Below are 14170 nucleotides of genomic sequence, written 5' to 3'. Positions count from 1 at the left end.
TGGAGCTGAAACTTGAGAGCACATGTTTGGAAAGGGTGTAAGTATAAGCCAATAGATTGTGGACAATGCTGTAGTGCTGGTTCACCTTGCCTTCCTTGATGATCATCATTTCTCATGGCCTTGTAGAGAGAAATGCACCAAAAAACTTTCCTGATATTCTGGTGGCTTCTTGCTGCTTCCATGGACTTGGGCCAACTGGCAGAGCCTCACGAGTTTTTTTTTCTGGATTGAACTGCCATTGTTGATTCATAAATGGTGTTTGCTAGTGGATCAAGCTACCACTGCTGATTTGTGTGAGTTAACTGCTGATGTCTTGGCAATGAAGTCTGGAATTGCCCCCAAATCTATTTCTAAACAGGTCCACATCCTGCCTTGTCCTATTAACCTTTCCTGGTGTGTAGTAGGCTAGAAGAGAGGTAAAAGTGTTTAGGTTTTGAAAAATCTAAGTCTACAACAGTAGATTGGGATTTGGTTTAAATTCAGTAGATACTAATGGACCGTGTGACTAAAGTTCCTGGAAAGACATTAAACAATCCATGGAGGCTGGTGGGTACTGCAGAGATCACAGAGAGATTGGGATACTGCAGGTCCAGAAACTGGTTACAATTTGGGGCAGTCGTTATCTTTATCCTTCTTCATAACTATTCCTTGCCCACTTTTATATTTCATCTAACATCCATGTAATTGTATGAAACATTTTGGGGTATATTAAGTTAGCAGATCACTGGTTTGCATCAACCTAGTAGACAAGAATGTCCTCAGATATCATCTGAGGGTCACAGTAGAAGTTCCATGCTTTGCTGTAACCCACTGTATTTGTAGCAAAAATTTGAAAAGTGTTTGATTTGTGACTTTCTTGCTTCTGTTGCTATAACATTTTCATGAAGCCATGGCCACACCGAAACATGAGGTTAGGTAAACCTGATTCTGTATTCCTTGGCCATGGTCACTAATATTTGGCTCTAGAATAAATGATCTTTTACTGCCTTTGAAGGTAGAGCTGAGTTGTTTTTTTTTTTTTCATCTTTATCCAACAGTGTTTATGGATTACTATCATACATCCTTGTGTTTGTTCTATATAATTTCTACAGTAATTATAATATATACAAGATGATGTAAATGCTATGAAAATTCTTTTTACATACTGTTGCTTAGGAAATAATGTACAAGATAGTTTGTACATGTTCAGTACAGATACAACCACATTGTCTCTACCTACACAATCTACCAGTCAACCACTGGCATCTGCAGAATCCACAAATGAGAGGACTGTGGTTACATCAGTAGAAACATCCTCCCAGATGCCTCACAGACAGGCAAGACAAAAACAAACACTAGTATATTTTATCACACTTGATGGTTAGCTGGAAGTAAGGATCTGCAGTTAATCCTATACAATAATTATGACTGACTCCATTCCTACTTGAACTCATCCCCACTTGCTCTACCAACCAGCAACCACACCACTGGAACTTCAGATTTTGTCCAGAACTTTGGCCTGAAAGGAAAGAATGTTGTGGTAATTCTGTTCCGGGGGGGGGGGGCAAAGGATGTCAGTAACCAAAGATACTTTATTCTGAGAGGAGGGAAAAACCCAAGGCAACACTAGAGTCTTCCTACATCTTATTCAGATACCTACAGGTCAGTCATTTACTAAACACTCAGACTACCTTGGGCGAAAGGCTAGAGGTTTACCACCTTGATGAGTACAAAATTAGGGAAAAGGTAATGACCAACAAGGAAATAAGGGGCCTAGTGGATTAGAAATGAATGGTACCATTTTTTTCTGATCCTGAAGCCAAATGTGTTGGTTTATCTACTCCCTGTATGAGAGTGAAAACGGCAAATGATACTAGCTACCCAATGAGGCGAAAGGGCTGGAGAGTGGGACACAGGAGGCTCACAGCTCAGGGGAGACTGGAGCTAGCCACACAGAAAGGCTTAGCTCTTCATTGGCCATAAACTTTGGAGAGGGAATACAGGAATCACCCTCAATGCTGTCTCTCAAGAGAAAGTTTAGTCTTCATTGTGTCTTCTGTCCCTTACTTTTCTAGAATTGGCATTGTGCCCTTGACCCCCCCGCCCCCCCCAAATGACTTTGGATCTATATGTAAAAGTCAGACCATAAAGCCACAAGAGTAAATCTTTACTTCTTGAGTAGGAAGCAACAACAAAAAGAGAAAAGTTGGACTACATTAAAATTAAATAAAAAATACTCGTGTGCCTAGAGAGATTCTGTTAAGGAGGAATAGGAAACTGGGCATGGTGTCTGACACCTATAAAACAGGACATTTAAGGACACAATGAGCTACTGAGACTTTAGAGGGGCAGCCCTTCTCAAAAAAATACAGGAAAGGTAAAAAAATAACTTTCACGGGTTAACAACAAAAGGTGGTGAATTGAATCTAAAAATGAAGCTATTTGAATGCACATTTCTCCAAAGAATGGACTTACACGAACTGTAAACAGCTGCATGCAAGTATCATTTGTATCACTTTTCCTTAGAGAAATGTCAGTCAAACTCACAGGGAGATGCTCACAGCAACCAGGCTACTGTATCTCAAACAAATCACCTCCACTGCCACCAAGAAAAATATAGTAAATACAAGCTTAGAGGTAAAAAGGCCAAGAAATTAGACTCTTTATGAGTTATTGGTGTGGATGTAAAATGATTATTAACTTTGCAAACCAGTTTACTATCACTAAGAATGTTGACAAAGTAGCTCTCTGGTCCATGAGTCTCTGGGATAGCTATAAATGCCTGAGAAAACAAATGTTCACACAGAAAATCATACATAAATGTTCATGACAGCATTGTTTATAATATAGATAATCTCTAAGATGACAGATTGATCTAAAATTTTCAGAACTTATTACTGTCAGATGTGCGTGCTACAGAAAGCATACTTTGACTTTTTTTTTTTTTTGCAATCTACTTTTAATAAGGATTCACCTCTTCTCTAGCCCACAATCTAGCAGAGGTAGTGGAAGAGAAAAGTTATTAGGATGTAGGGGAGGGGGACCTCTTCAGCAATAGCTCCTGGGGCAAGCTTGATCTACTTCGACAGCAATTCAGTCCTGTAGCAAGCACCAAATATGATTCAGCAGCTAAAGACCAGTCTTCAAAGCAGGCAAACACCAGACACAAAAATGGCAGCTACAGTCCAATCTTTTCAGCAAATAGACATCAGCCACCAGCCAGCAACTATAGTTCAATCCTGAAGAAACTGCCAGGCTTGTCAGTTAGCCAGGGGTGAGGTCCTAGAAGCAGCAAGCTGCTGTAGGTACCTCAAGAGCAGCTCCTTGGGCAAGTTTCTCTCAAGACGGTGTTATCACAAGTTGAGCTCAACACTATGTAAGGCAAACCTTTGTGAAGAATAGGCAGATGGAGCAAACAAACCTGTGTTCATCTCCCACTGTCTGTGGAGTCACAGTGATACTCCTTCATCAAGTATCCTTTCACACGTTTGCTATATCCACCCTTTCACTTCTGTCTGCTTCAAGAAAACAGTCTTTCATGTGTTTGCTTTAGCAAGGCATCCTTTTACCTGTGTGCCCCAGCAAAACATCATTTGACATAACTAACCATCCAAAGAACTACAAGTTCCCACTTCTCAGAAAGGCTAATACTAGGATGTAAAATGAACAAATAAATACTTTAAAAAAATACCTTCTATGCTCATGACAGTATTAGATTTAAAAGGTACTTGTTATTAGAATAAAGAACCAACACTTTCTGGTTTGACTTTTGAAGTTTGGTCTTTTCCTGGATTACCAATACCCAGTGCAACAGCCTCCTATGAGACTGAGCAGTGGTGGGAACTTGCAGCTCCCAGTCAAACATGGCTTCGGGAGGGGAAATGACTGATGGTTTGGGATGAAATGTGCTACCAGTGGGGTTTGGGATGTTGAGTTTTTTTGGTTTCCATCCTGTAGTCTACAAAATGCCCCCTCTTTGTGTAGGTAAGATTTTTAGCACTTTAGTACAAGGTAGGCTTTATAGATGGCTTTGTCTGAATGTAGTCTACGTGTTCTGGTATGTTTAATGTAGATTAGGCCAAGCCATGCTATTTGGTAGGTTTGATTGTAATACTAATGCATCAATTCAAGAGGATCTGGAATTCCCTAGGAAATAAGCCTCTAAGCACACCCATGTGGGATTACCTAATAGACAAGCCCCTGCCCTTGTCTTAGAGGGATTATATAGATTAGGTTAATTCCTGTGGGAAAACTCACCTTAAAGAAGGGTGGCCACACTGGGGATGCTGGGGTCCTGGGCTAAGTAAGGAGAGAGCTAGCAGTGCTTAAGAATTTACTGCTCTTTCCTTTTAAAGTACAGATGCAATTTAGCCACTTTTCTCAAGCTCTAGCTACAAGCTACTCTGTCCCTACCTGACAGGCTGTATTCTCAAATCATGGTCTAAAAGAGACCCTTTCCCACTTAAATTGCTGCTGTTAGGGTATGCTATCACAGCTACATGGAAAGGAACTGAGATGTGTGTGTGTGTGTGTGTGTGTGTGTGTGTGTGTGTGTGTGTTACAGTTTTAGTTAGATGATGAGATATCAGGTATCATCTTTAGTTTAATATATCAACCTACTTAAGATATAATGTAATATAATATATATACTATATATAATAACCCACTGAATATATAAAATATATAAAGTGCTAGGTTTGGGGAAGAGAGAAGGGAAATGCTTACTAATGAGAATGTAGCTTTGGAGGATGTGATGAAAATGCCCTGGAATTCAGTGAAAAACGAAACCTCACAGAACTGGCCACTTCAAGTAGACAAGTTATCCTCAATCTTCACATGTGAGAGGGAATGACCAAATAAGACATCAATTGAACCTAGTGTTCTGTGTGCAATTTACAGATGGCAGAAAAGGTTTGTGGGAACACATGAACTCCTCCTATGGAGAGAGTGGAAAACCAGGGAAAAGATTGCAAGACAGCTCTGTCTATCTCCTCTGCAGATAAACTGGCTCTTACAGAGGGTACTGGACACCAGACCAAGGGCCTCTGGTACCAACTCTATTGGATGTATCTTTGCACTGGAGTATACATATGCCATTAAAGTGCCCTAGTAACACAATCACCCATTGTCATATTTTGAATCATATTAATGTTGTTTTGATTTCTAAGAGTTCTGGTTTTGGCAGAACTAATTCTAATCTTGGTTTTGTTACTATCTTCCAAATTATTTTCTGTCATAAAAGAATATTTCCGTGTTGTAATCATTATGCCAGGTCTTTTAAAAAGGATATCAGTGTTAAATTTTCCTGGAAATTCTAGCAGACATGCACGAATAAAATTCTAGCTTTATAGAAGAAAAAACCCACAACAACAATAACAACAACAACAGAAAAACAAAACAAAACAAAACAAAACAAAACAATGTATCTCTGAGGGCACAGTGTCCCCTGTGACCCCAACACTTCAGCTGTGGCCTCAGTGGGAGGCTTCAGTAAATAAGGGATGTGAAATGATGTCTCTACTGCTAAGCAGATGTGACTGGCATCCTTCTACTGCCAGGACTTAAAACAGCTGCTTCAGAAAAGGCAGGAATCTTCACACTGCCCAACTCCATCCATTGCCTCCTTATAGAGGCCCCCTTCTTACAGATGTGCCTACCTTTAAAACAGGTGAAAGCTCTCATCATGTGACCCAAGCAACCTCACACTGACATTCTCCAACTTTAATTTCCCTAGTGGGAGAATTATGAAATAGTCTTCTTTTAAAACACATGCCTAGTTATTGATTCTGTGTGTGTGCTCGGGGGCAGGGGTGGGGGAGCACGTGCTGCAGTGTGCATAAGGAGGCCACAGGAAAGCTTGTGAATGTCATTTCTCTCCTTCTACCACACGGGTTCAAAGAATCAACTTCAGGGCATCAGGCCTGGCAGCAAGTACCGTTATCTTGCAAGCATCTTAGCAGCTCTTCTGTTGTTCTTTTAATTAAAACTAACATTTTTTTTTCATACAATATATTCTGATCACGATTTCACCTCCTCATCTTCTCCCAGATATCTACCTCCCAACCCATCTGGCTCTGAGCCTTCTTTCTCTCTCTCTTTAGAAAACATAAGAGGCCAAAAGGAGAAATTACAGTTGAAAAAAACAAGGAAAGAAAAATCATAAAACACACATACACACACACATACACACACACACACATACATACATACATACATACTACATACCCAAACCCACAAACCACACAAAATCAGAAAGCATAATACACAAGCAAAATACCAGTAAGATTAAAACAACAAAAAGCCCAAACAAAACCACATATGACCAAAAAAAAAGTATATCTATTGCTGGGTGTAAAACCTGCTCTTAAATGTAGTTTATAGTTTGACGTTGGCTACTGGTTTGCTGTATATTGCTTTTATTATGTTTAGGTATGGGCCTTGAATTCCTGATCTTCCAAGCCTTTTGTCATGAATGGGTGTTTTTCAAATGCTTTCTCAGCATCTAATAAGATGATCATGTGGTTTTTTTTTCTTTGAGTTTGTTTATATAGTGGATTACATTAATGGATTTCTGTATATTGAACCATCCCTGCATCCCTGGGATGAAGCCTACTTGATCATGATGGATGATCATTTTGGTGTGTTCTTGGATTCATTTGTGAGAATTTTATTGAATATATTTGCATCAATATTCATAAGGGAAATTTGTCTGAAGTTCTCTTTCTTTGTTGGGTCTTTGTGTGGTTTAGGTATCAGAGTAATTGTGGTTTCATAGAACAAATTGGGTCGAGTACCTTCTGTTTCTATTTTGTGGAATAGTTTGAGGAATATCGTTGTTAGGTCTTCTTTGAAAGTCTGATAGAACTCTGCACTAAACCCATCTGGTCCTGGGCACTTTTTGGTTGGGAGACTATTACCAATCCTAAATCCGATAGAGGGCTAATATCCAATATATACAAAGAACTCAAGAAGTTAGATTCGAGAAAACCAAATAACCGTATTAAAAATAGGGTACAGAGCTAAACAAAGAATTCTCAACTGAGGAATACTGAATGGCTGAGAAGCACCTAAGAAAATGTTCAACATCCTTAATCATCAAGGAAATGCAATTCCACCTCATAACAATCAGAATGGATAAGATCAAAAATTCAGGTGACAGCAGATGCTGGTGAGCATGTGGAGAAAGAGGAGCACTCCTCCATTGTTGGTGGAATAGCAAGCTGGTACAACTACTCTGGAAATCAGTTCAGCGGTTTCTCAGAAAATTGCACTTAGTACTACTGGAAGATCCAGCTATACCACCCTGGGTATGTACCCAGAAGATGCTCCAACATGTAATAAGGACACATGCTCCACTTTGTTCATAGCAGCCTTATGTATAATAGCCGGAAGCTGGATAAAACCCAGCTGTCATTCAACAGGGGAATGGATACAGAAAATGTGATATATTTACACAATGGAGTACTACACAACTATTAAAAATGATGAATTTATGAAATTTTTAGACAAATAGATGGATCTGGAGGATATCATCCTGAGTGAGGTAACCCAGTCACAAAAGAACACACATGATATGCACTCACTGTAAGTGGATATTAGCCAAGAAGCTTGGAATACCCAAGGTACGATTCATAATACCCATGAAACTCAAGAAGGAAGACCAAACTCTGGATACTTCGATCCTTCTTAGAAGGAGAAACAAAATACCCATGGAAGTAGTTACAGAGACAAGTATGAAGCAGAGACTGAAGGAATGACCATCCAGAGACTTCTCTACCTGGGGATCCATCCCATAATCAACTGCCAAACCCAGACACTATTGTGGATGCCAACAAGAGCTAGCTGACAGGAGCTTGATATAGCTGTCTTCTGAGAGGCTCTGCCAGTGCCTGACAAATACAGAAATGGATGCTCACAGCCATCCATTGGATGGAGCACAGGGTCCCCAATGAAGAAGCTAGAGAAAGGACCCAAGGAGCTGAAGGGGTTTGTAGTCCCATAGGAGGAACAACAATATGAACTAACCAGCACCTCCAGAGCTCCCTGGGACTAAACCACTAACCAAAGAAAACACATGGTGGGACTCATGGCTCTAGCTGCATATGTAGCAGAGGATGGCCTAATCAGTCATCAATGAGAGCAGAGGGCCTTAGTCTTGTGCAAGTTCTATGCCCCAGTATAGGAGAATGCCAGGGCCAGGAAGAGGAGTGGGAGGGTTGGTGAGCAGGGGGAGGAGGGAAGGGATGGGGGCTTTCGGAGGGGAAACTAGGAAGGGGTAATATTTGAAATATGAATAAAGAAAATATTTTTTAAAATGTGACTTATATACCCAGTAATGTTTTCCTCTGTAAGTGGTTGTCAGTTGGATACGGCTTCTTGGTTAAAGAGATCATATCTCCTTCCCTGTCTCAGCTCTGGGATCCTGTTTGGCTTGAACTGGTGCTGGCCCTATGTATGCTGCCACAGTTCCTGTGAGTTAGTTCACACGTGCATTGGTCCTGCTGTGTCTAGAAGACCGTTTCCGTAGTAACACTCATCCTCTGTGGCTATTACAAACGTCTATCTCCTATTCTGTATAGTTTCCTGGGGAGAAGGGTTTGATGAAGACATCTTGTTTAGGACTGTCTCAAGGTCTCTTGCTCTGTGCTGCCCAGTTGGGGCTCTCTCTATGTGTTGCAAGAGGGTGCTTCTCTAAAGGTGCCCCAGTGAGACGCTGATCAAGTGTATGCTTGTTATGCACAGTGATGGGCTTCAAAAAGACATCTTCATTGAAGAGCTTCATATACCTCGACCTATTCAAGCCCCATTTCCAGCTCTTGCTTTCTCCTCTGACCTCCCACTGCTCCTCTTCCTTTGCCCAAGTAGTCTCCCTTTTAGTTTCATATTTACATATTTATTTACATATTTGCATATAAAGTTTAGGAGCCACGTGTGAGAGAAAATGGATGACTAACACAGGGATCTCCAGTTCCATCTAGGAAAGGACATAATTTCATTTTTCTTTGGGGCTTAATAAAACTCCACTATTCACATATAGTACATTTTCTTATCCTTCCCATGACTCAGGAATTGTGAGTAGTGCCACAAGAAACATGTGGAAGCAGTCTGTGATTTGCCAGACAAGGGAGCACTGTAGGGTTGACAGACGCCACAGTCAGGTTACAGCTTTAAGGAGAACTTCTGCTCCATTTGCTGGAGGCCTCCATGGAGATGGAGCTGCTTGTCTGCTACATATGTATCAGGGGCCTTATTCCAGCCCCCACATACTCTTTGGTTGGTGGCTCAATCTCTGAGAGCTCCCAGAGGTCCTATTTAGTTGATTCTGTTGGTCCTCCTGTGGGGTTCCCATCCCCTTCAGGCTCTTCAATCCTTTCTCCAATTCTTCCATAAGAGTTCCTGACCTCTTTGAACTGTTTGGATGTGGGTAACTGTGTCAGTTTCAGTAGCTACTGGGTAGATACTCTCAGAGGACAGTTATGCTAGGCTCATGTCTGCAAGCATAACAGGGTATCATTAATAACATCAGGGATTGGAGCTTGCCCATGGGAAGGGTTTCAGTTGAGCCAGTTCTTGGTTGGCCATTCCTTCAGTCTCTGCTACATCTTTGTCCCTGTATTCCATTTAGACAGGACAAATTTGGGGTGGAAAGTTTTGTAGGTGGGTTGGTATACTGGCTGGTTTTGTGTGTCAACTTGACATAAGCTGGAGTTATCACAGAAAAAAGGAGCCTCCCTTGCAGAAATGCCTGCATGAGATTCAGCTGTAAGTAATTTTCTCAATTAGCAATCAAGGGTGGGAGGGCCCATTGTGGGTAGTACCATCTCTGGGCTGGTAGTCCTGAGTTCTAATAAGAAAGCAACCTGAGCAAGCCAGGGGAAAGCAAGCCAGTAAGCAGCATCCCTCCATGGCCTCTGCATCAGCTCCCACCTCTAAACAAACCCTCTCCTCCCCAACTTGCTTCTTGGATATGATGTTTTGTGCAGGAGTACAAACCCTGACTAAGACAGTTCATGTCCTTATCCCTCACTGGGGGTCCTGCTTGGCTACAGATTTTATGTCCCTACCTTGGCTAAGGTCTCCTGCATTGACTCCTGGATGCCTCCCCCATCTGAGGTCTCTGGGACTTCCTAAAGATTTCCCTACGTCCCCTAGCAGTTGCAGATTTCCATTCATTCTCCTGGCCCTCCCCTGTCTCTCTCCACACCTGCCCTCCTATTCCCTTCCCCCTCCCCTCCCCCTCTCCTTCCCCACCCAGACCCCTCCCCCCATCTGCTTCCTGTGACTAGTTTGCTCCTCTTTCTAAATGCAGTTCAAACATCCTCGCTTGGGCTTTTCTTCTTGTTTAACTTCTTTGGGTCTGTGGGGTGTATCATGGGTATTCTGTGCTTTATGCTTATCAGTGAGTACATACCATACATGTCCTTTTGGGTCAGGGTTATCTCACTCAAGATGATATTTTCTAGTTCCATCAATTTGTCTGCAAAATTTGTGATGCCTCTGTTGTTAAAAGCTGACTAGTATTCCATTGTGTAAATGAACCACGTTTTTGTATCCTTTCTTCGGTTCAATCCACTTGGTTCGTGTTAGTTCCATTGTTTCTGTATTTAATTTCTGTCTCAATGAGCTGTCCATTGGTGAGAGTAGGGTATTGAAGTACCCACTATTATTGTGTGGGGTTTCAATATGTGACTTCAGCTTTAGTAAAGTGTCTTTTATGAATGTGGGTGCCCTTGTGTTTGGGGCATAGGTATTCCAAACTGAGATGTCATCTTGGTGGATATTTCCTTTGAGTATGAATTGTCCCTTCCTTATCTCGTTTGATAATTTTTGGTTGAAAGTCTATTATAGTAGTATTAGAATGATGACTGCAGCTTGTTTCTTAGGTCTGTTTGCTTGTAAAACCTTTTTCCAGCCCTTTTCTCTAAGGTAGTACCTATTTTTGTTGCTGAGGTGTGTTTCTTGTATGCTGTAGAATGATGGATCCTGTTTATGTATCCAGTCTGTTAGCCTGCGTCTTTGTGTTGGTGTATTGAGTCCATTGATGTTGAGAGATATTAATGACCAATGATTGTTAGTGTCTGTTATTTTAATGCTGGAAGTGTTACTGTGTGTGTGCATGTTTCTCTTCTTTTGGCTTTACTGTGATATGATTAATTTCTTATATTTTCTTGAGTGTAGTTACACTTTCTAAGTAGGAGTTTTCCTTCTAGTATCCTCTTAAGGGCTGGATTAATAGAAAGATAGTTTAAATTTGGTTTTGTCATGGAATATCTTGGTTTCTCTATATATGGTGATTCAAAGTTTTGCTGGGATATAGTATTCTGGGACGACATCTGTGGTCCCTTAGGGTAGGCCTGCAAGACATCTATCCAAGCCCTTCTGGCTTTTAGAGTCTCTGTTGAGAAGTCAGGTATAATTTGATATATGTTACTTGGCCTTTTTGCCTTGTGGCTTTTAATACTGTTTCTTTGCCTTGTACATTTAGTGTTTTGATTATTATGAATCTGGAGGATTTTCTTTTCTGGCCCAATCTATTTGGTATTCTGTGGCTTCTTGTACATGTGTAGGCATCTCTTTCTTTAGGTTAGGGAAGTTTTATCTCTGATTTTGTTGAAGATGTTTTCTGGCCCTTTAAACTAGAATTATTTATTCCTCTTCTATTCTATTATTATTATTATTATTATTATTATTATTATTATTATTATTATTACCACATGTGGTCTTTTCATAGTGTCCCAAATTTCCTAAACTTGGCATTTTCCTTGACCAATGTTATCAATTTTTTCCATGGCATCTTCTATGCCTGAGATTCTGTTTCATGTCTCTGTTGGTAATGCTTATGTCTGTAGTTCCTTTTCTCTTTCCTAGGTTTTCCATCTCCAGGGTTGCCTCCACTTGTGTGTGTGTGTGTGTGTGTGTGTGTGTGTGTTTTATTGCTTCTATTTCCATTTTTATGTCTTGAACTATTTTATTCATTTCCTTTCCCTGCTTGATTGTATTTTCCTGTGTTTCTTTTCTTTGTTTTTTTTTATTTTTTATTTTATTTATTTTATTTTTTATTATTATTATTTTCTTAATTTACATTTCAAATGCTATTCTGAAAGTTCCCTATACCCCCCACCCCACCCCTGCTCCCCTACCCACCAACTCCTACTTCTTGGCCCTGACATTCCCCTGTGCTGGGTCATATAAAGTTTGCAAGACCAAGGGGCCTTTCTTCCCAATGATGGCCAATTAGGCCATCATCTGCTACATATGCAGCTAGAGACACAAGCTCAGGGGGTACTGGTTAGTTTATATTGTTGTTCCACCTACAGGGTTACAGCCCCCTACAACTCCTTGGGTACTTTCTCTAGCTCCTCCATTGGGGGCCCTGTGTTCCATCCAATAGCTGACTGTGAGCATCCACTTCTGTGTTTGCCAGGCNCTGGNATAGCCTCACAAGAGGCCACTATATCAGGGTCCCTTCAGCAGAATATTGCTGGCATGAGCATTAGTATCTAGGTTTGGTGGCTGATGATGGGATGGATCCCCNGATGGGATAGTCTCCGGATAGTCCATTCTTTCATCTTGTTCACTCTTTAAGGTCTTCTACCTGTTTGTTTGTTTTTTTCTTTTCTGTATTTCTTTAAGGGGATTATTTATATCCTCTATAAAGGCCTCTATCATCTTCACGAGATGGGGTTTAAAGTCACAGCCTTGCTCTTCAGGTGTGTGAGGATATCCAGGGCTTGCTGGAGTAGGAGAGCTGGATTCTGATGATGCTGTATTGTATTGGCTTCTGTTGATTAGGTTCTTGTGCTTGCCTCTTGCCTTCTTGTCTCTGGTGTTGGTTGACCTGGGTGTCCTGTGTTGGAGAAGGCCTCCTAAGAGGCAGGTGGAGCTATGGGGTGGGGTGGGGGGATGGGGAGCCAGACTTTGACTGTAGGTATAGGTTCAAACTGGAAGGAAGTTGAGGCTCTGACAGGAAGAGGCAGAGCTCATGACTACTGGGGCTTGCTAGGATAGCAGCAGGTTAGAAGGTTGTGGAAGAAGAGGATCTCACCTGTAGAGTGGATGTTTCTTCATGATTCATTGTATAGGTATCTATTTGTGAGAATTATATTGAATTACCACTAACATTATGTGTCTGAGCTGTGCCTATATATCAGGTAGTTTTGTTTTATTAACCTGGGTGTGTTGATGTTCACTTCATGCATGCATATTTGTATGTTTTAAATAAAGCTCCCTGCCACTTCTCTCTGTCTCTCTGTCTCTGTCTCTGTCTCTGTCTCTGTCTCTCTCTCTCTCTCTCTCTCTCTCTCTCTCATACTGCCATCTTAGGAAATCACATGCCATCTTAGGAAATCACAGTAATCATGTCACTCAAAACCAACACAAAGATGATTTTGGTACTGAGCATCCAATCAAATCTACTTTTAATCTGTCTCCAACCAATTGTCTTCCTATTAAAATTCATACCTTCTAAACCAATCAAGGTCATGACTAGAGATGCCTCTTATTTCTCACTGTTAATGTTACTTCTACCCCTGATTTTCCCTTTTAATATGTTATTCTGTACCTAGCACTTTGGAATTGACAGGAACACTTACCACATAGGAAGACACTTTTGGAAAGTCCATTCCTATCTCTCCATATGGAATTAACTAGTCTTCTGAGTATGTTCCTGGGGTATGTTATGCCAAAAGGAGCCATCACGTGTTATAAAAATTTGCATTTAATATATTTTCTTATACACCTAATTATAATCCCTTTGAAGATAGTTCCTATGTTTTTGTTTTGATTTGTTTTTTGTTTTTGTTTGTTTGGGGGGGGGCTTGGTGACAAGCACACGACCAATGACTATTGAGTTTTCTGGATAGAAACATAATTTTAAAGGCATCAGATCATGTACTCTCCAAGAGCTTCAGATGCACTCACCAAGAGCTCTGTCCTCCACAGACAAGGGAGAATGATAACCTGGTCCTACCTTGAGCTGTGGAAAACCTCTCATTCAACTCTGCTCCAAATGACCTTGGCCACTGTTCTGATGGCTCCTGTTCTTGGTAAGTAATTGGGGAAAACAAGCTGTATGTCACTGTAAGACCCCGAAAGGAGGAACTCCCTCTGGTCCTGTACTCTCTCGGGTCCCCAGTAATTCGAAAGACACCTTTTACACACCTTGCTGTAAATTACATGAGGTACTTTATTT

At 41.0% G+C, this 14170-nt stretch overlaps 1 protein-coding gene across 1 annotated transcript in view; it reads left to right on the top strand.

The window, feature by feature from the left end:
• The first annotated feature begins 1570 nt into the window (after positions 1-1570).
• C4bpa (complement component 4 binding protein alpha) overlaps positions 1571-14170 on the top strand; it is a 47832-nt gene continuing 35232 nt past the window's right edge. The window contains exons 1-2 of the mRNA XM_021198623.1: positions 1571-1641; positions 13921-14024. Coding sequence (XP_021054282.1) covers positions 13931-14024 — 94 coding nt within the window. The 5' untranslated portion in view covers positions 1571-1641; positions 13921-13930. The remainder of the gene's footprint in view (positions 1642-13920; positions 14025-14170) is intronic.

Source organism: Mus pahari, chromosome 5 (genome assembly GCF_900095145.1).
Source record: "Mus pahari chromosome 5, PAHARI_EIJ_v1.1, whole genome shotgun sequence".
In the NCBI taxonomy this organism is placed as follows: Eukaryota; Metazoa; Chordata; class Mammalia; order Rodentia; family Muridae; genus Mus; species Mus pahari.
This window is presented reverse-complemented; position numbering and strand designations above follow the sequence as displayed.